Here is a 21,930-nt window from a genome sequence, read left to right on the forward strand (position 1 = left end):
AGAGCACACACAATATTTTACATTACACTTACTATACTGGTATGCTTCATATCTCAATAAAGTTTTTTAAAGTATCATTTAAAAACAATAAAATGCCAAAAGGTGCTCAGTATTTGTTTTTCCATAGCCTTCCATGTCTTACCTAACCCTAGGAGAGAAATAAATTAATTTTTATAGATAAGTTGTTTGCATGTTTATTTGGTTTTTTACTGTCCAGGTATGAAAGTCAAGACTCACTAGGCACACTTCAAAGGAATGCTCATGATTTGTGATCACAAAAACTAAGGCAATACACAATTAATCTAAAAATTAATTAAAAAAAAAAAAAAATCCTCTTGCAGTGAAAACAAATTGGCTTGCTGTTTCCAGAAGGCAATGACAGAAAACCAAAAACAGTATGGCCAGCAGGTTGAGGGAGATGATTCTAGCCCTTCTCTTATGAGACCTCACCTGTAGTACTGCATTCTACTCTGAGGCCCCCAACATGACAAGAACATGGGCTTATTGTAGCAGGTTCAGAGGAGGGCCACAAGGATGATTAGAGGGCTGGAGCACCTCACCTGAGAAGACAGACTGAGGGGAGTTACTGTTACTTAGCCTAAAAAGGAGAAGGTTCTGAAAGGACATTACAGTAGCCTTCCAGAACTTAAAGGGAGCCTACAACAACAACAAAAAAAAATGGAAGAGACTCTATCAAGGAGGATAGTGATACAGTCATTGGTAATGATTTTAAATTAAAAGACAATTGTTTTAGACTAGATATGAGGAAGAAATTATTTGCTATGGAGGTGGTGATGCACTGGAACAATTGCTCAGAGAAGCTCTAAATACCCCACCTCTGGAAGTGATCAGGTTGCATGGGGCTTTGGCAACTTGAACAAACATAGCTGTCCATCTGGGGGTTGGAACTGGATGATCCTCAAGGACCATTTCAACTCAAAACATTCTATAGTTCTATGACTAAACATTTTTGATCCAGCTGTTTGAAAGAAAGCCAACGCAAAAAAAAAAAAAGAAAGAAAAAAAAAGAAAAAGAAAAAGAACAAAACAACAAGTAAACTAATAAATTCATTCTGATGAAATAACATTTACCAGGGTCTTCATGCAGACATGGATTCATGGAGATTCATGGATTCAGGGAGACAGTCCCTCAACATGCACACACCTTCCAAGACATTTTAGATGTCACAGATGGAAAAAGAAAAACTATCACTCTGAATACGCCACTATATTTCCAACTTCAGATAAAAACGCTGAATAAACGCACACCTTATTCCATCTCACATTGAGGGACTGCAGGCTATCAGAAAGCTTGTTTTTTTCCTGAAGATCAACATTTTTATCCAGAATAACTTCAGGTTCAGTTCTGTTCAACCATTCCAGTTTGTCTCCCTGTACTTCCATTTCTTCACTTAAGACCTAAAGGGGACAGAATAGTTTTGGACTGAAGTCAAATGCATAAGTGTTAAACAATAACAAGAGGAAAAGTTTTCCTTTTGCTCTAGTACTTAGAAATTTCCTTCAAAATATGTAAGAGAAGCAGCTTTTTGTTTTTGGTTTTTTTTTTTTGTTTGTTTGTTTCTTCTTCGTAATGTGTAGAAATTATTAAAACAAATATTCAAAGATTAACATTTATTACTAATTGGAAAACACATGCAAGGGGTACCTACATAGCCTCATATCACTCACATCAATTCCGACTTCACAAGATGCTTCTATTTGACCACTTCTGGATGCATCACATGTACCCAAAAGTCAATGCTCTTTTAATCAAAATTATAACCTGCCTTAGTTTTAGAAATAATTTAAAAACTAAGAGCTCACTCCTGGCATGAGCCAGGATATAGGAAACTATCGTCACAACCTACTTTATTCCTAATGATATGCGCTCTAAAGATAGTTAAAAATGTAACACAACCTTACAATTTAATTTTGATCAACCTCCCATAGTCTTCTTTTTCTTTAACATGAAAGTGCAGGTCAGATCCTGCAAGAAGAATGTTACTCTTGGGTGCACTTCCCACTGACTTTAACATAACCATGCTATCATTTGCCGATAAGACCAAAAGCACTATGGAGTGAGAATCACAAGTTTTATCTTTAAGCACTAGAACAAACGTATGACATTAGCTAGCATGCATCGTATTCATCCACCCTAATATTTATAATACTTGTATAATACATTACTATGAGGTGTGTACATAAAAGTGACAGGAACACAGGCCTGAAGGTAGTTCACTGAACAGAGCTTCCAGTTAGAATTAACACAATACCAAATAGTACCTTTACTAAATTTTCAAGCATCCATTTAAAAAAAAAGGAAGTTTGCATTGTTTCTTTTTGTTTGAATTAGATGCCTATTTACTTTATTTAGAAACCTCCTCATTCCCAGATAGTATTTATTCCTGACTGATCAGTTAACATCCGCTACTCCCACTTCCCCAGTAACAGTCTTCAGTAACAAATCTTCTCCCCCATGTTACCCTATTTCTTCTCACCATCTCTCTTCTCATCGTTCTTTGGCTATACAAAACAAGGAAAGTTACCCAAGTTTCTTTACATACGAAGAATTCTTCATCCTCCTGAACAGCTCAGTAATCTTACTAGTACTTTGAATTCACTTCCCTAATTAGCAGAATCATAATTGCAAATACTGTTCCTGCTGTGATAGGTCCAAATATGGAATTTAATTCCCTGCCAGTGCTTCTCCAGTAAATTCTTATATCACACACGCACACACACACACACACACTCCCTATGATCCACTTCTTCCTTTCACTTCAGGAATTCACAGGAAAAATTAAACTTGCACAGTAGCCAATCAGCAGGATACACAATTGATTAAAAAGAGATTGAACTTGTTTAGGCAAATACAACAGCAACTACTTTACATCACTTATATACTTTTGTTGCAACTTCAAGGCTTTCTAATTTGATCTAGCAGTAGGCCTCTTTTTAATTGCTATTTTTAAAAAATGAGTAACTATGATTACTGGATTCTTTTTAGTATTCCAGAAATAGTCTCTTTCACACATCCTAAAATTAAAGATATTTTGCTATCAAAGCCAGACACAAAATAAACAGCAAAAATATCATACATATACACATCTAAGTAACAGGAAATGACCAAAACCTTCACTTGTTAAAACAGCAGATTAAATACAGTTTAAAGCATGCAACAAAGTATTAAATCTGCCAATAAACAAGACAATGGTGCTGACATACCCACCTGTCCATGTATCAACCTCTCCATTCTTACAATACCCTTTTAAACCTACAAACTCTTGCTGATGTCTTCAGAATTATAAAGTAGACCTGTGGGTATTATCCTGAGTAAAATTCCTTCTACCAAATTCTACCAGTTGTATATATACTTCTCACTTTCTGAAACTGTCATCATCATCTGGCTAAATAACCATTATCAACTCAATCTGATTTCATTACAAGATGCTAACTGCTTGTGTAAGTAATCACACGGAACTCTCACGCAACCAACATAATTCTTTATCAATTTACAGAGAAAATATTCTCCAGAAGTCACATTCTGATACTTTACATGAAACATATACATGCATACATACACACACTCAAGGATCTTGCCTGTAATTCTCGTAAGTTTTCTTCATGGTTGAATGTAAATCTCATGTCCAGAACATTTTCTGCATTTTCCAACCAGCAACGCAGTTCATCAAGCTTTTTTCTGTAATCTATCAGCTGCTGATTCTCTCCCTTTAGCCTTAAAAAGGAAAACAAAATATCTACATGCGTTTTTGCAGTGAACATGACATGCCAGTCAACATTTTTGAGCTTAATCTTGATAGCTTTCTATAACACTTACAAACAGAGGAGGAAACCTTGTATCATCAGACACGCTGAAAATCCATGTATTTATCTTAGAATATTTCACACTTTGATCTTTGAAGGAAATTCAAGGCTCATTCATAAAGGACTTTTGTTTTGTTCAGAAAATAGCTGGTCAGCTACATTAAATGGCTGTAAACAGACTGAAGCCTTTGTTTTGAAGTATTGCTCGTGACTTCCACCATACAATTGTTTCGATTAGCACATCTTTGACAATGCAAAAATAGAAATCAAGGTAGAGTACTTTCAGTTTAGCTTCAGCCAAAAAAGCTACTTCAGTGTTCCTTCCAAAAAAGGTGTCTGGCTTAGCAATAAAATGATTTTGAAAAAGAAGAAAAATCAGAAGTAATATGAGACAGTTAAAAAAAAAAAAAAAAAAAAAAAAGGTCAAAAAAAAGTCAGGAAAATTCAGATAAATGACAGCATGCAATATAATACACTAACTCTCACAGAGTCTGCTAAAGGAGAGTCTCTTCACCACATTTGGCCAGATATCCAAATTCCTGAGTAACCTGTTACCTCTGCTGTCTATCCATGACCTCAGCAGTGATTGCTTTCCAGTGCCTATTTAGTCCTGCCAGCTTCTCCTGCAGGAAGCTCCCATCTGTAGCAGAGAGTTTCTGTATGATTCCTTCCCCAGTTCTGTTCAATGCCAAAACACTGCTCTGATGGCTGTGTACTCCTTCTTCAAGTTCCTGTCAGGAAAAAAAAGCGACAATTTTATTACTGACTTGAGATGACTTTGATCTATGGCTCATAATATGCACAATAAATCATGAGTGCATATTGTTTTACTAAAATAGGCACATGAAGCTACCTTACTTAAAGTTGGATGCTGTTGATTTAAGTTATTAAGTCTGTTATTAAATGTGGTTTAATTTTCTAACGAGTGTCATAAAAAAAGAGAGGATACAGAATTCACTACTGAATACTACCTAGGATCACAATAATTCATTCAAATGATCAGTGTTAGAATTCACGCTCGCTTTTGATTCCTTTACAGCACTGCTAACAGGTACTAGGACTATTTTTTTAATTTCTTATTTTACAACTATTTCTTCTTGTAAACCATGGCCCTGTCTATTTCTGTAACTTAACACTATATTAGCTAGGATCGTTATGCCTGTACTCTCCAAACATCACAACAAATCCATGAAACTGAAGCAAGTCAAAAGATGCCAGGATCAAAAATTCAAACATTCTTTAAAACTACAGCAAGCTTATGATATTAGGACAAATTTCTCTGCAACCAGAACAGAAACAAGATAATTCAAAAAAGAGATGGGACATGGCAAAGAAAAAAAAAATTCAAGTAGTAACAAGGATAAAATTAAAAACTATGTGTTAGGATAACACTTGGATAGCCACTCCTTACACAGAGGAAAAAAATAAATCAGACCCTTAAAACAGTGTTTTCCTCTCTTTTAGCAGAGAGTAGCTTAGTTAAAAAGAAGAATCTGCTATTTCATAACATGGATCTAGAAAATTATCAAGTAATTAAACTGCAGTTTAAACTACAATATTTATATATTAACTACAATATTTATAATTAAACTGAATTCTGAAGCAATAAAAGCTAAGGCATCCATAATTTAAATCTCCTCATTTTCTAGAGTAAATGATACCAGTATTTGAATTATCAAATTAAGGCAAAACAATTCAAGACAGAAGTCATCATACTACAAGCAGGAATTATGATCTTCTCCAGGAATCACTTTAAACTACAAATGAAAGTTACATTACTTGCAGTCTCATACATGACCCATATAAAAAAGCCTATAATTTTAGACAAAAATCTAGATTTTCTAGCTTGTCCCATTACTGCACATATTACACATACCTGCTGATGCAGCCCAGCTGTCTGCAGATCCAGGCTGCCATCTGGACCACGGGCATCAGCTAATAATCCTTCAGCTTCTGTTATCCACTGAGAGAGGTCATTGAGATCACAGTGGAACTGCCTCCATGCTTCAATTGCTCTATCAAAGGAACTGTAAAAACAACACATTGAAAAATTATCCAACCATTTCAGTGAAAGGACTAAAATTTTCACCCTGGTGATATTTAAGAATTCCATACAGCTTGACTTAAAAAACAGCTAAAGAGCAGCACATAGCCCGGATAAATAAGTCCCAGCACTGAAAGCTTCCTGACATGGAAATAGCTGGTAAAAGCCAACAGCGTAACTTCCAGCTGAATGAGAAAAGGGCAGTCTAAAGCACATTTTTGTTTCTAACACTTAGAGAAATAAAGATTGATTAGCTGCATCAAATTGGCCAGCAGAACCTTTTTTCTTTACTGTAAAGCAGTTCGGACGTCAGACAGTATGAAATATCAAATATGATTAATTGCATAGATTGGTGCTTTTTTCTTTAATTCATACATCATGCACATGTAAATGAAGGTGATTTTGACAATATAGAAGTGACTGTATTACCAGACGACTTGCGCAAGGAATTCTATAATTTAATCACACATTAATTTCCCATACATTTTGCTATGATTTTCATCTTTGCAGTCTCAAACTAATGTGAAGCTTAGCTCAAAGAGTAACATTTTCAAGTATGGAAAAAGACTGAATTACCACAGTCAGAAAGTTGCTTTCAATTTAAAGTAAATGTTCTACAATGCTAACAAGGAAAAAAAAAAAAAAAAAAAAAAAAAAAAAAAAGAGTCCATGAGTGTTAAGTAAGAAAGGCATGTCAAAAAGCACAGACAAAAATTTTCAATTTGTTGATTGCTAAAAAAACAAAAAAAAAAGGTACCATTACAAAACAAAGAGGATAAATGTATCCAAGGACACAGGACTTGAGACAAACACTTAGCAGCCTTACAGTACCTGAAGGGGGCCTACAGGAAAGCTGGGGAAAGACTTTTTATAAAGGCAGGCGGTGACAGGATGAGGAGGAACGGCCTTAAACTGTAAGAGTGCAGATTTAGACTAGATATTAGGAAGGAGTTCTTTACTGTGAGGGTGGTGAGATACTGGAACAAGTTGCCCAGAGAGGCGGTGGATACCTTCTACCTCGAAGCATTCAAGGCCAGGCTGGATGGGGCTCTAGCAACTGGTCTAGAGGGAGGTGTCCCTGCATATAGCAGGAGAGATGGAACTAGATCAACTTAAATGTCCCTTCCAACCCAAACCACACTATGATTCTAATGCAAGTTCTACATTACCTCTTGTAGACTAGAGAGTATCCCATTCCAAACTAATACCAAGAGTATTCTTTAAAGAGACACACAGGAGACCAGATCTGCTCATCAGAAGGTCCTCACTGATGTGAGGAAAAGCATCATTTGCAGCCCATTACTTTTGTCTTAAGAAATTCCAATCGCAAAGACTTCAAGGTTACTGCATGTATCCAGATATAACATGAAATTAGCATCAGAGAATCAAAGATATCCAAAGTCGAACTTTAAAAAGCTACATTACATCTATTTTCTTCACTAATTAAATTCAGCAATTCCAGAGTTCTAGAGAGATTATTTTTATCAAAATCGTAACTCGCTTTTAATCAAGGCTCATCCATATTTCCTGGCACACACAGAGCTTTGTTTTGTTACTATTTGTCACATGGTCTAATTCCAATAGAGATGAAAGCAAAAAAGGAAAACTCCTACTCACATTTTTCTGACCATTTTGCAGTTCTACTGCATCCTTTCCTTGCATACATCCCATGGCAATACCAAACTGTAGACTGACCCAAATCCCATTCCCCTTTTATTTCTCACATACGTTTCACAGACTTTAACTGAACATACTGTCTCATGGTATTATCTCATTTCAGATTTAACGTGAAGATACGTTCTAAGCACTTAAAATAGTTTAAAAGAATATTTTAATGAGTTCCTTCAAAATGAAAATTTCTGAGGCATAAATTTTTTCAGAATCAAGAGTTTAAGAACAGCAAACACTGAGATAGAAAGCTTTCATGGCTTCAGTTCCCAGCCTAAAGTTACATCAGTATTTCGAGCATAGATCTGTAGTTTTACTCCAGTTTTAAGGCAGATCCACTTGAAACTTGTTTCAATACACAGAATGCCTGGGCTGAAAGGTAAAAGTACAAAAGTCCTGTAAGCATACCACCAAGATTTGGCCATGCCTGGCTTCCTTCAGAAGAACTCACATGCTTCCAAGCCACAGCTTGGATTTGAATTCCCAAATCACCAGCACTTTTAACTCTGGAGGAAAGTTTGTGACAGAAGGAGCAGAACAAGCAAACCAGCAGTGTTACAAGAACCACAATACAGATTGTTGAGCTTGTGTATGCACACACACACTTGCATATGAAAAACCCACAGACAATTTGATTTTCATGTGTTTAAATCAAAACACGTCAATCAGATTCAACTGAGTACTTAAAGGCTTTGTAAGTGCAACTGAATTCTACTTGTGCTTGGCTACATTAGAGCTTTTATCCAAGACTTAGATACTTAGTTGGAACTCAATCAGAAAATCATTACTAGCTCTGAAAACTAATCAGTCTTTTGCCAAGCATTTCAGATGCTGTTTCTACTAACCCTGTCAAAATCTGCACACATCCTAGAAATAGGAAAAGTCAGAGATTACTAAGGAGATAGATTATTTTAGTCTTCTTTCTTGTACTTAGGGCAAGATTGGATAAATGTTCAGTTAATAAAAAAAAACTCGGTAATAAAAAGGGTTAAAGAATACAAATACCAAAATAACAAAAAGCATTTTAACACTGATGCTAAAATTGTCTTCATTTATTCAAATGCATCATCCCATTAAAATTGTAGCACTTAATATATTCAGGAAGTTGCATTCCATTTTTACTTATATTCCTAGTCCAGCAGTCTTTTTTGCATGAAAATTGTGCCCAATAATATCCTCATTAAAATGCAAAGCTTTACAAATGTTGTGAAGTTGAAAAGTAATTTGTATTCAGTGAACTAACTGAGAAGGTGATTTGTTGCCTTTTGCCCGCTAATCATAAACACCAAAGTTACTCTTTGACACAATTATCTTTTTCAATAGGAAGATTAGGTTTCCAGTTAAACCTGGCTACTTAATGAAATGAAATTTTATTAGTAAATGAAATTTTACTGGCATTTACAGACAGATAATAGTAGTTAAAGCTTTTAAATTAAGTTACAGGGAAGAAAAAGGCATAGCTAAGAGCTCAGCTTGACCCATACTTATGAAGACAACAATACAGCTGCAGGTATGATCAGTAATGAAAGGTACCAGATTCTGCAACATTTGCCTGCAAACGTTGGAGGGGACCATTGGCAGCCAGCAGAAACATTGAAAGCGATACCCAGCTAGAACCACTATTCTCAAATTAAAACATAGTGAAACAGCAGTGCTTGCTGATGCTTTAGAAATTCTGATGCTTCTCTGATCCAGTGGCTCAGAACTTACTGAAGTATCTGCTTAGACAACAACACCAACCATTTTTATCTTTATTTTCACTGTCAGACTTGTCACACATTTGTAAATCACTTCTGTTCAACGCATAGTATGTGCACCACTTGATCACAGACACCAAGCATTCTCAACTTACCACTTACGATCATTGTACATTCTATTAATTCTGTCCCACTCTGCATTCAGCTGGGTTAGTGCATCTCCTATCTGTATTGCTTCAGGCCCAGATGCTTCCAGTATAACATCAGGCTGCTTCTCATGTATGACCGCAATCTGATCCCCAAGTTTATCCAAAATATCTTTCACATTCTACAAGTACAGAAACAACATAAGCCATCAGTAAAATGAACAAGAGCAGAGAAAATTAATGTCCTCAGAATGTTATTCCAAAACAGTATCTACAATAAGATCATAGAATCATAGAATCACCAAGGTTGGAAAAGACCTAAAAGATTATCCAGTCCAACCGTTCACCTATTCCCAATAGCTCCCAGATCATAACTATCAGCAGTTCATAGATAAAATCAGCTACAACTGAACTTAACAGTCACTCACAAATTCTTCAGAGTGTTCTCAGTAGTTTGTTTTTTTTTTTTATGAAGAGGATGAAATACTTTATATACCTGATATGTTCCTGAGGTAAAGAGACATACCGTATTTCTCAGAGCAGGACCGTTGTTATTAAACAAATCCACACTTACATCATGAACACTGCTAATCCCTCCACTTCTTCCCTCTGAACGTTTAGATATGTAGTACCTTCAGTGCATCCTCCTGAGTTGAAAAATCCTCATAGATGCCCGTATTTAGCTCGGGTGCATTCAGCAACAGCTCAACATCAGCCATGGCAAGTAAGACCTTGTTGATTTCAACCAGGTATTCAGCTGAAAAAGGCAGAGTCCTAACTCCTGTGGCAAAGGGGCTTTTTAACCTCTGCTGGACAGCGATTGCCTAGAAATACAAAAATTCATTTTATATTTCAAACTGCAAGAAATTTTAAGGAAAAAAACATCACAAGCCAGTAGATTATATTCAGAATTGAAATATCTTAATTAAAAAACAAAGGCTTTCCTAACCAAGTCATGTTATTTCAGAAAGCTCCAAATCCTGCAGAAAACTATTAAATGAAAAAACAAGTTACAAAACAGTAGATAGCATGCTTCACAATAAGACTGTATTATTCCTTATTAAAACTCTGGGGAGGGGGAAAGGCACTGCTGTCGTATCTCTCACCTTGATTCTTAGCCTTCCAGTACATAAACTTCGTGACTGAGCCTGCTTTCCTCACCAAGAATTCCCATAAGTTACCAATTTACTGAAGCAGATTCATCTTCTCTCCAGATTCTTCTCAGCAAGCATCCCCATCCATATTTCCCAGCTATTTTTAAATAAATTGATGCTTTACCAGTAATACAATATTAATTTTGCAGCAGTAAGTGGTACTAACTCCTCAAGATGTTGGCAAGTGCTACCCACTCTGGCTGTTAAGACCAGATCATGTAGCCAAGTACCATCTTAGCAGATTGCAGACTAAGAACAGTAAGTTTGGGCAGCTTTTTCTTGAATTAGAAATCACATCCTCCATCTGAAGTGTAAGGAAACCAGCTGTAAGAAAGTATACATGGCCACACCTAGCAAAGGGAGCTCAGCAAAGCTAAGATTGAAGGCAGGTTTCTTGCCGAAAAAATGTTCTGTCCAACCGAACTCCATCACCATCTCTGAAAAAAGCCCCATTCTTTAAAATCAGCATTGAAAAGGTAAACCCACCTCCAAGTAATACACTCCAGTACTTGATGAAATAGAATTATCAACAAGAAATACATAGAAGCACTTAACTGCCCACGTGAGTTACTACCAGCAATGGCTTAGAATACACTTACGAGTTCAAAGGCATAATCATCAGCTCACAGTGGTTTCAACCACTGCACTTAAGTGGGCACAGACATGCAGGCAGTCAGCACAGCTGCCAACAGTTAAAATATTAAGCCCCATTAACAAAGTTGCTGTGAACACCTGTCTACATCTTCCTCCTCCACATTTCTGAGCATTTCAAAATGTGTCACTCAAAATTAACTTGATGTAACATGTGGCATATGTAGTTCAAAAGCAAAAAGGACTGCAGCAAAAAGGTTATGTTAAATTATACACCGTTCAGGATTTCTTATGCATAGAATGTTCCTGAAGATTTTATTTATGTAGTTTAAAAGCACACTGACATCAATACGGAGGACACAAGTACCATTACTTTTGCTTTAGTATCACCACAACAAGCAAGTGGCATAGCAAAAGCTATAACCTCCTATATATGTTTTCATTACAAATCTAGCATCACGGTTCTTGATGTGCCCCAAAGAAACATTTTCTTGATGTCTTGTATATATTTTGCTAGCTTCCATCACTGAAATTTCAAGCAAATGCTGAAGGCTTTGGCAGTGGTGTGATTCTTCTGTGGACAAAGAGGTCCCCAGTTCCAAGGAAATAAGACAAAGGCTGCACAATTGGAAGCAAATTTTACTCAGTAGCATGAGACAGGATGCCTGTCAGATCAGAAAACTTGCGAAGAATTTAAAACATCTATGGCATTCAGTGAACTGGCTTTCCACTTGCTGCCAATAATGATAAACAGTGCAACTTCCTGCTTCCCCAACAGCCCCGTTCAGGGCAAGGTTGCTGCTCCTCTGCATGGCAGTAAATGGCAGTACACCTCCTAGTGCTGCACCTCCAAAGCACATTTCCTGCAGCTGTCTCTCATCATTGAGATGTTTGCTCCCTTCACAGCCCTTCCTCTAAGGGTGAGTATATGTAACCATTGTAAACTACAGCTGAGTTAAGTGTTCTGCTGTTCTCTACTGTGCACTGCAGGCTAGCAGCTTCTAAATTACAGCATTAAGTATTAAAAAAATGGAGTACCAGAAATTTGACATAACTGTGTCTCATGCAAGGCAAACATTTAAGTCTTACAGATGTTGATAATTTTAATTTAGGAACACACAAACCATTTTCTTAGGTACACTCAAAAAGCTATAAATTAAAGATTATTTAGGAAGAGATTTGAAGGATTGACAGTCATACATTCTATAAACAAGGGCTCTCAATGAGAGAAGTTAACAATAATTTTAACTCAGTGTTTAACTCCATATTTAACACATACCTTTTTGACCTGCAGTTCTGTATTTAGCTTCAGATTTTCTTTCCCTTTCATCTTTTATACTTAAACATATTTTTAAACAAAATCTAACAAAGATTCTACTCAAGGCAATATTCTGACTTGCTTCCAAAGTGGATTTTTGAAAATACTACCCAAGAAATTGACATAAAATATAATGTGAAAGTCATAACCAAGTGTTTACCCAATCTAATCTCAGATCACCACATATTACTTACTCCTTTAGCACGTAAATATCCCTTAGACTAGAAAACACATGCTTCTTAACCGATCCTTGTCCCTTCTCTCTCTCAGCCAAAATAATTCACAGCCTTTTCAGGAGGAAAAGTTTTCCAATGCTAAACTCACAGAACAACTTCTACACTAATTAGTGAAGTCAGTAAGCAATATATTTGTTGACAATATTGCTACTGGTCCGCATTTAAGTAAATCAAAACTTCCCCTGTAAAAAGCACAGCAGGCAAGCAAATATGTTTTCTTTATTATTGGATAATCTGTGTTTCAGATTGTAAGAGAAACAGTATGGTGCATGAGGCATCAAATTCACTCACCATCTGCAAAACGATCATTTTTAATTCAGAACAGCTTTCTAAAACCTGGAAAACTGTCTCAGGAACTTTAGTCAACTAATTGCTTTTGCAATATAAGGTTTAATTTCTCTTTTCCCTCATTTACAGCTAAGTTAGAATGGAACAATTCAATAAATATTAAAACAAGTTTAGAAAAGAAGGAATTCAATGAAATGTACGGCATATCGCGATAAACTTATGATGTGGGCTTTTCTGCTCCCTCCAACTCCCTCACATCAAGGTGAGGTATTGACCCAGCACTTAATTTAATACAGACCCTTTTGTTCATTTGGGATCATGGCGGAGAAGGAAGCTGCCATACGGCAGTCACAGAATCATAGGAGTTGGAAGAAACCCCAAGAGATCACTGAGTCCAACTTTCTGCTAAAGCAGGTTCCCTACCATAGGTCACACAGGTAGGCGTCCAGATGGGTCATGAATATCTCCTGAGAAGGAGACTCCACAACCTCTCCAGGCAACCTCTTCCAGTGCCCCATCACCCTTACTGTAAAGAAGTTCTTTCATATGTTTGTATGGAACTTCTTAATTTTGGGCCACTGCTCCTTGTCTTATCACTATACACCACTGAGAAGAGCATGCCTCATCCATTTGCCTCCCACCTCCCTTCTAGATATTTATAAACATTAAACATCCCTCCTGAGTCTTCTTTTTTCCAGGCTGAAGAGACCTACAGCCTACTCAGTCTTTCCTCATAAGGGAGATGCTCCACAACCTTTATCAACTTTATGACACTCTGCGGGACGCCTAATCTGAGGCCTCTTAAATACATCAAGGGAGGTAGGGGATCAAGCACAAGTAAAATGGTAACAATCAGGAATGGAGGGATGTTGTTCTTAAGGTATTTCAGTATCAGAGCTCCTTCTCTGCTGATGCCAATAGAATTCTGAAGCAACTGTGTTCACCTAAAGCAATGATCATTAAGGGGAACACTGTTTCCCTTCAAAGACAGCACAGTCCCAATTAAAAATTTTTTAAAAAATAAATAAAAATAAAATTTAGAAGATCAAAATAAGAAGCGACAGCCTCAAGACACATCCTTCCTGGCAAGTGTTCAAGATCAATTAGTGAAGCAGAGGAGAGAGTAAGTGACAAAAATTAAACTACGGTCACCCGAGGCAGGCTGCCTTATCACTAAGATACCAGAAGGCTGGAGACACACAAAGGAAAAGCAGCAGCTTCTTCAAATCAGAAAGGAAAACTGCTCTAGTCCTCATCTGAAAGCCCAACAGACACTGTCAGACTAAAAATTACATTTGGAAGTGTAAGGATTTTTTTTTGTACAACTAAATCTGAGCATTTCTTCATCCACAGTCTATTGTAATAGCCCTTGCAATCTGTAGTTACATGATCTCATGTGATCTTCTGCATTCAGTACCCTGATACCAAGACGAAGGAATTTCCTCTATCCAGAAATGCCTAGGATTAGCTACAGTATGCCCCTAAATACTAAGACTTTAGTAAAAGCAAAGGATCTGCCTTAGAGAAGATCAGCCAAGCACAAGACTAACAGGGATGAGGAAGTCCAGTCTGAATCATACCATTGCACTTCAAACATGGATGGATCCTTGTTCTTTCAAAGAAATTCCATTGCATACATCAGATCCTAAGAAGCTCACATGCAAATACCACAGTAAGTCATCAGGAGTGTCCACTGGGGACTCAACAGAGCAACAGGAAAGAAGATGCTTAGGGTTGTTTCTGTTGCCTAGCTCTGTGCAGGAGGCTTATGATTCAAGTCTTCATAAAGAGAAGTAAAAAAAAAAAATAAAGTTCACTTTGACAGCCTACACAAGGAAGGACAACAGGCTGCCAGCCACAGGCCTACAGCTATCGTAGGCAGCTAAAACCACATTACTCTATACCTGTGAATAAAGAGCACCACGTTACAAATTCATGGATATGAGACTCACAGGGAAACAGTGCATTTTACCTCTGCCTTTAAGTTAATTGGCGCAGAGATAAAAAGTTACACAACAGTCAAAAAGAGATTGATTGGTTTTAATAATGAAGGTTCGTATGCAGAAACCAAGAATTACTTGACAGACTGCCTAACCCCCGAGCTTGTCCAAGAAATTACTTACTGCTTCACAAGGTTCCTGACTGTTATTGCCTAAAATATTAAAGCAATTACCAAGCAGTCACAGTGGTTTGAAGGATGAAAAGGAGAAATAATAATAAAGACAAAATAAAACACAACATACACCACTGAAAGTATCTGTACTCTCAATAACTAAGAAATACAGGTTTTTGGGAAGTTAATTTTATCAGACCCTGGCATCCTATTAAATCACCCGTTAAAATGCTTGTCGAGACTCACTTGCACGCACTGTGGCAAACAACTCATTAAAAAATACTTCAAATTTTGTCATTTTCTGAAATACTGTGTACAGCAATATTAATTACGTAAAGGTACTTCTCACTCCCAAGAATTTGAGGCAGTGAAGGGTAGCATCTTAGTAGTTACAGTATTGCTATCACTGCATGCAGAGTTTAAGCTTCAAAACGGGCTTTTTTCACACGTGCACCAATGAGACACTGAATCAGGCTATTTGATGCAGGGCATCAGAAACAGCTAAGCATAACCCTCATGTGAAGACCAACAACAGAAACTATCCTGATTTAACTGCTGTAAGATTTGAGTCTGATGGCTGGGATATTTTGGACCTACAACTACTATGTAGAAAACCCTAATTTTATTCAGGCAGATCATTCCCTAATGAAAAATGAATGCTATTATTTTGAAAACACTTCTTCCCAAGAAATAATCAAAAGAACAGCCATAATCCCTAGCATATCAGCTTATACGCAGCCTTCCCTCTGTTCACCCTAAGAAAAAAAGACTAATTTACCTTCAGCTTTTGTTCATCTTCCATTCCTTGCAGTCCTGGCAGTCGATGTTCAGCCTCATCTAGCCACTTCATTAGATTGTCATGGTCCTTCTTATACTGAGAAAACACTGGAGAGAGTTCTACCACTTGTCTCCTTTGAAATGACCTGCCCTCCTACAGTTGGGTATATCAGAAAAGATATAAAAATATATAAGAGGGAAAGATAGGTCTTACATATTTGAAAAATGAAACTACCCTACAGATTCATCTGATGAGGAAAAATTCCAAAATACAGGATCATACAGTGGAATCACAGAATGGCTTGGGTTGGAAGATCATCGAGCTCTATCTCCCTCTCCACAGCTGAGCTGCCAACCACTGAATAAGGCTGCCAGGACCTTGAACATCTCCAGGAATATGCAACAGTATAAGCCATTTACACTTTTTTTTTTTTTAATATATCTTCCATTTATCAATTTGTATCAAAGTCAGCCTAAGGGTCTTATCCTGCTACACCTTATTTTACACTGCACGTCATTTTACAAACTCAAATATGACTTAAACAGGTGAGTTGAAAAGAATATTAATATAGATCCATTTCTCCTTCACAAAAAATATTTTAAATATTATATGTATGAAAGCACTACTATTATACTAGAGTCAGAAATTAGTGATAATACCCACTGTAGAAACAGAGAAGAAATTTGAGGTCAGACTCACATTCACTACAACTTCTTAAAATGAGAACTCCATGAATATACTTGAATATGTTTGTGCACACACACCAAGGTAGCCACTCTTAACACAGCCCTGTAGTGGAGATAAACCACTGCTGGAGTGTGAGAAGAGGCAACAAATAAAGCAAATGCTCAGTTTCTGCACCCACTGTGCAAATATGCACACAACCTGTGACGCTGTAAAAAGGAAAAATCAAAACCATTTCCTCAAAATTCTGTAATGACAAAATCCACGGTTTGGAATTGCAAACATTCAAAGAATCAGGCTGGATGTATGCACATTTAACTCTTCTACAGACACTCCTACATTTTAAAACAAGTTATAACCAGATGGTAAATGAGATACTGAAGGGAGACCAGCATAAATGAGCTGCAACTCTAATAACTACTGTAATCATACCTGTACATTGTTGTACTTTGTCTGCAGAAGCACCAGCTGCATGCGTATCTTCTCTCTCTTATTGTCTTCCATAGGCTGCTGTAACAGCTGTCCTCCTCTCCGTAAAACCTCCTCAATCTGAGCTCTTTCTTGATCCAGCTACGTACAGACAATTACATAGGAAGAAAATAAAAAAGTGAAAAAACACAAACATTTTGTACTCTATTACCTTCACAGTAAACCAGCCTTATAACAATTGAGAAGAAAAAGAACAAAAAAGATGCACATCAAAGTTCACTGTCTGAAGCAGATTATATAAAACCAAAATGAAAATACAGACTATGCAAGAAGCAGCAGTAGGTAGGAAACATATAAGAAAACCATGCAATGTCTCCAGAAGCCCAGTAATTCCCTTTTATTTTTGATTCCTGTACTAAAAAGATTTTCTCACAATTCCCCCAGTAGTCAGTGGGAATATAATGTGTGGAAAAAAAAAGGATTAAGTCCATTATTTAATTCATCATTGCTCACAAACCTTTTCATCTTCCTCACTCAGCTCCTGGTGCTTTTCTACGACTTTTAACATATTCTGTATGTCACTCTCAAATTTTTCCAGGTCTGGAAAGGCCACTCTGACTTCACGGGGCTCTGGCATGACAGGGAGTCGTTCTTGTCCAACAAGCATCTGCAATATTTCAAATAAATAAAGGGTTTTTTTCATGGAAAGATCTATGTTTAAAAGAGAATCAGAAGCAGGCAAGCACCACTTTAGCAAAGATCTGATCTATTTTCTAAAGCTATTTGTCTTTATTATGACACTCAATGAGCATTTCATGGCACTCCCCTCACCTTGGCACTTTTGATGTGCTGAGAAACCTTCTCAAAGTTACGGTTCAGTTCTGCCAGCTTTGGTTCAACAAGCTCACGGCATGACACCCCTCGACCATTCATTAGGATGACAGCCTGATCACGCACGTTATCCACACGCAGACTAACATCATCCAATTCAGATGTTAAACGCTAAGTGAAAGAAAAAGCAAAGATTTACAGTAGGAAAATAGAAGAGAATTAACAAGCAAATGAGGCAGCAAACGTCATTTCATTTAGAATAAAAATCTGGTTATTTCACAGCTTCCTCCTTAAACTATTTTCTACCTTCACAGTTTCCTCCTTTTTGCTTGCTGGCTTCTTCTCAATCTCATCCAGCAAGGCTTCAGCCTGATACAGCCAAGTACTTATGTGGGCAACATTTTCATCGAAGATTTCCAGCTGGCTCTGATGATTCTGGTAAAATTTGAAAAAGACGCATCAATGAAAATAGAAAAGAAAGAAAAACAGTAGGAAAAACACTGCCACTCCACATCATTCTGAGTACAAAATACATCACTGGAACAGAAACTGTTGTGGCTACACCTTGGAGAGAAACAGCAAAAACTTGATTGTACCTTTTACCATTACTAAGGTATTTACAAGATTGCAATTTTCATTCCAGACATTAATTAATAATAATAATAATACTTACTAATATTATAACATCAATGTTATTCTTTCTAATTCATAGAAAGAGAAACAGAAATAGTTTAAATAACCTGACCAAAACCAGACAGTATATTATAATATTGCAGCCAGACCACAGCATCGCTTAAACAAACACAGCACACTTTTTCAATTATTGCTAGCAGGTACACAACAGTATACACTCTATGTGGTTGGTTTTCCTTGTTTTATTTTCAAGTGAAAGGGCTTTACAGCAAAACCTATCAGTTATATTTGCAAGTTTTCATATTGTACCGATTCCTTTAAGATATTTCTTTCTCTTTGGAAAAAAACATTACATTGTGTTCTCACATTCTCGCAGTCAGAAACTGTAATGTTTGTTAACAGAAACAATACGTTATTTTGTCTACAGATATGAGAAAATCTCCAAAGTTCTTGCAGGAAGAGGGCCTTACTGGAAAGACTTGTGTCTTTACAGAATATTACTAGTCAAGGAAGAGAAACAAGGAAACAAAGGAAAATAGGATGAAGAATAATATAAAAAGGCAAATTTGTGGACTTGAAGATTAATTTGCAAGATATTATCATACATGAAACCAGGCCTGATGTGAAAGGGTAAAAAAGACAGGAAGATACAGTAGCATCTTTTTGGGGACGTTTACCCAAATATCTGACAGCCATTACAAAAATGCAGCCATGAGATATATGAGAAGAGTTACTTTCCAGAGATATAGAAGCTGTTCTGTTGGTCAACATCCAACATCCTGATAGACAGGCATCAGAATTGTGATAGCACAGTCCTGATCATCTGTGAACATCCATGACAACAGATGAAGCAAAGAGAGGTACCATCCTGCTTAGATATAGAATTTATTACCTAAATCATAGAATCATACAATTGCTCAGGTTGAAAAAGACCTTAAACATCATCAAGTCCAACCACAACCTAACCATACTCCCTAACTAAAATCACTCTGCTCAATCATGTCCCTGAGCACAACATCCAAATGAGTTTTAAACACATCCAGGGATGGTGACTCAACCACCTCCCTGGGAAGCCCATTCCAGTGCTTAACAACCCTTTCTGTAAAGAAGCTTTTCCTGATATCCAACCTAAATTTACCCTGGCACAACTTAAGGCCATTTCTCCTCGTTCACCTGTCACCAGTGAGAAGAGGCCAATCCCGCTCTTGCTGTAAGCACCTTTCAGATATTGGAAGAGAGCAATAAGGTTCCCCTCAGCCTCCTTTTCCCCAGACTAAACAGCGTCAGTAATTGCCATGCAGTCACAGTGGTTTGAAGGAAACTCCCATATATGGGAGCTGAGCTTTTCCTTTTTTAGGTATCACAGAGGAAAAGTAGGAAAGAGAGGACTAAGGTTTTTTGTTTTTGTTTTAAATCAAGAAATTTGTATCTTTCCCTACTGAAAGTACAATTTAATCTAACAAAGCACAAGGGCAATGCTCATATGAATAAAATTAGTTCAGAAGCTTTTTAGTTGCAGATCACTCTTACAGCTTTTATGTAAAAGGGTAAACTGTCTTAATTATTCCTAACATAGAAATCATCAGATGATGAATTGTATGACTTGCAACAGGCACTGAACACAAGGCAGAAGGGTTCACGCCATCCCCAGTCTCCAGTTTCAGGCCCTATCACTGTCCTCTGAAGGTGGAGTACCAAACTAGCAACAAAGAAATACTCCATTTGAAAACATCGGTTTTGGGGTTGTTTGTTTTTTTTTTCTAACATCAATTGTCTTTCACGTCCATTAAGCAATGGTTGCAGGGAGTTAATAAGGTCTTACATTTATTCAGCCAGATACTGATGGCCTTAACTCAGAGACAGCATATACTTAAAACATGCACTTACTGGCTGTCCAAAGGAGCAACAGACTGACAGAGGATCCCAAATGCTTTGTTTAACACAATTAGAAAGTTATCAAATGTCTGTTCAACAGCCATAATTTAGGTCTTAAGGTAGGTAATGAACTCAGAAAGTTACTAGACAGAGAAAAAGATACGGTAACTGGGAACCAACAGTGATGATAGCAAGTTTTTGCACCTCTCAAGAGCTAAGGGATGTGCAAAGCACAGCAGCTTTGTCTTAGAAGAAAGCGAATGAATTTCTTCCCCTTACTCCTTTGTGAAGGAACGGTAACAACCCCTTACACTGAGAGCAACCAGCACTCAACTACCAAAATCCAGATATGTTGATACATGTTTTGCAAGCGTTTTTGATGATCTCTTCCAGTACTTGAAGAGAGCTTACATGCAAGGAAGCAGAGTGAATTTTCACAAGATCTGACAGTAATAGGACAAGGGGGAATGGTTTTAAACTGAAAGAGGGCAATTTTGGATATTAAAAGAAAAGTTCCTTACTCAGAGGGTGGTGAAGCACTGGAACAGGCTTGCCCAGAGATGTCATGGATCTTCAAGACTACGCTGGATGTGGGCCCTGGGCAGACTGGTCTAATAGTGGGTGGCAATCTAGCCCATGGCAGGGAGTCTGGAACTCAATGATCTTTATGATTCCTCCCAACCTAAGCCAACATAACACAAACTATTTTTTTTGTAACGCTGGAGCTGGTAAACAGGTTTCTTTCAGGCTGAATGAAGAACAGCACTTACAGCAGCCTCTTGGAAACCAATCAATTTTGGCCTAGTTCTATTAGTCCTGGTTTTCTACTTATGGTAACAAATTCATGAGCATATATAGAAAGTCACATAGAAAGCATTAACAGAAGGTCCCACTTCTGGGCTCTCATTAACACGTTATGAAACAGACAACACTTCCATTATGCGTTTTTGTTTTTTATTTGGCTGAATCAGCTATGACAAGGTAAAGAGCAAGCCACTAGAAGTTTTCTGATATTTTTATGGCTCTTAATCACTCAGGTTATGTGCAATGTGCAATGGTAGATGCTCCCTTTTAGAATAATTTTGGAAACAACTTACTTCTAAGCACTAAGGTAGCAGGAATATTAGAAGAGAGGTGGGAGCAGTAAAGAACTAAGTAACAAGTAGACATTATTGGTGTCTACTAGCACTACTGGTATAACAAAAGAGAAGGTCATATAATGTTAATAGGCAAGAGGGACTAGGTGATAAATTTGTAAATGAAGACAACAGATTAAAATGTAATGTGAAGACACATTAAAGGGAGAGACAAAGGGAAATATAAAGAAGACATGAAAACAACAGATACATGAAAGTGTTCACTAAGCATATTCTGGATTTTCTGTAGAAAAGAAAGACATACCACAAAGTCTATGAAAAGTAAGAACACAGAAATGAGCCCTGTACCGAAGCCAGAAAAATAAAAGACAAAAATAAAACTAAACTAACAGTTTTATTCGCAACAACTAAAGCAAGTTATTCCCATTTAAATCAAGTTAACTGCCTGGGATACTTATAGAAATTCAAACTCATGTCCAGATCCTGCATTTTCATCTCCTATTCACTGAGGATTACCCACTTC

At 37.1% G+C, this 21,930-nt stretch overlaps 1 protein-coding gene across 5 annotated transcripts in view; it reads right to left on the reverse strand.

The window, feature by feature from the left end:
* The window catches only part of UTRN (utrophin), a 344,979-nt gene that overhangs the window by 206,921 nt on the left and 116,128 nt on the right, over nt 1–21,930 (reverse strand). For 4 of the 5 annotated variants that reach the window (XM_052698789.1, XM_052698799.1, XM_052698781.1 and 1 more), the window contains 11 exons: nt 18,109–18,237; nt 17,803–17,973; nt 17,489–17,638; nt 16,975–17,112; nt 15,859–16,011; nt 10,013–10,204; nt 9,390–9,562; nt 5,702–5,852; nt 4,381–4,556; nt 3,601–3,736; nt 1,270–1,419 (listed from right to left, as the gene is read on the reverse strand). In XM_052698789.1, coding sequence (XP_052554749.1) covers nt 1,270–1,419; nt 3,601–3,736; nt 4,381–4,556; nt 5,702–5,852; nt 9,390–9,562; nt 10,013–10,204; nt 15,859–16,011; nt 16,975–17,112; nt 17,489–17,638; nt 17,803–17,973; nt 18,109–18,237 — 1,719 coding nt within the window. Of the gene's footprint in view, nt 1–1,269; nt 1,420–3,600; nt 3,737–4,380; nt 4,557–5,701; nt 5,853–9,389; nt 9,563–10,012; nt 10,205–11,020; nt 11,153–15,858; nt 16,012–16,974; nt 17,113–17,488; nt 17,639–17,802; nt 17,974–18,108; nt 18,238–21,930 lie in introns of those variants that run through there. The other variant, XM_052698815.1, reaches the window with a different exon arrangement.

This window comes from Tympanuchus pallidicinctus, unplaced genomic scaffold (assembly GCF_026119805.1).
Source record: "Tympanuchus pallidicinctus isolate F22 unplaced genomic scaffold, pur_lepc_1.0 scaffold1, whole genome shotgun sequence".
Lineage (NCBI taxonomy): Eukaryota > Metazoa > Chordata > Aves > Galliformes > Phasianidae > Tympanuchus > Tympanuchus pallidicinctus.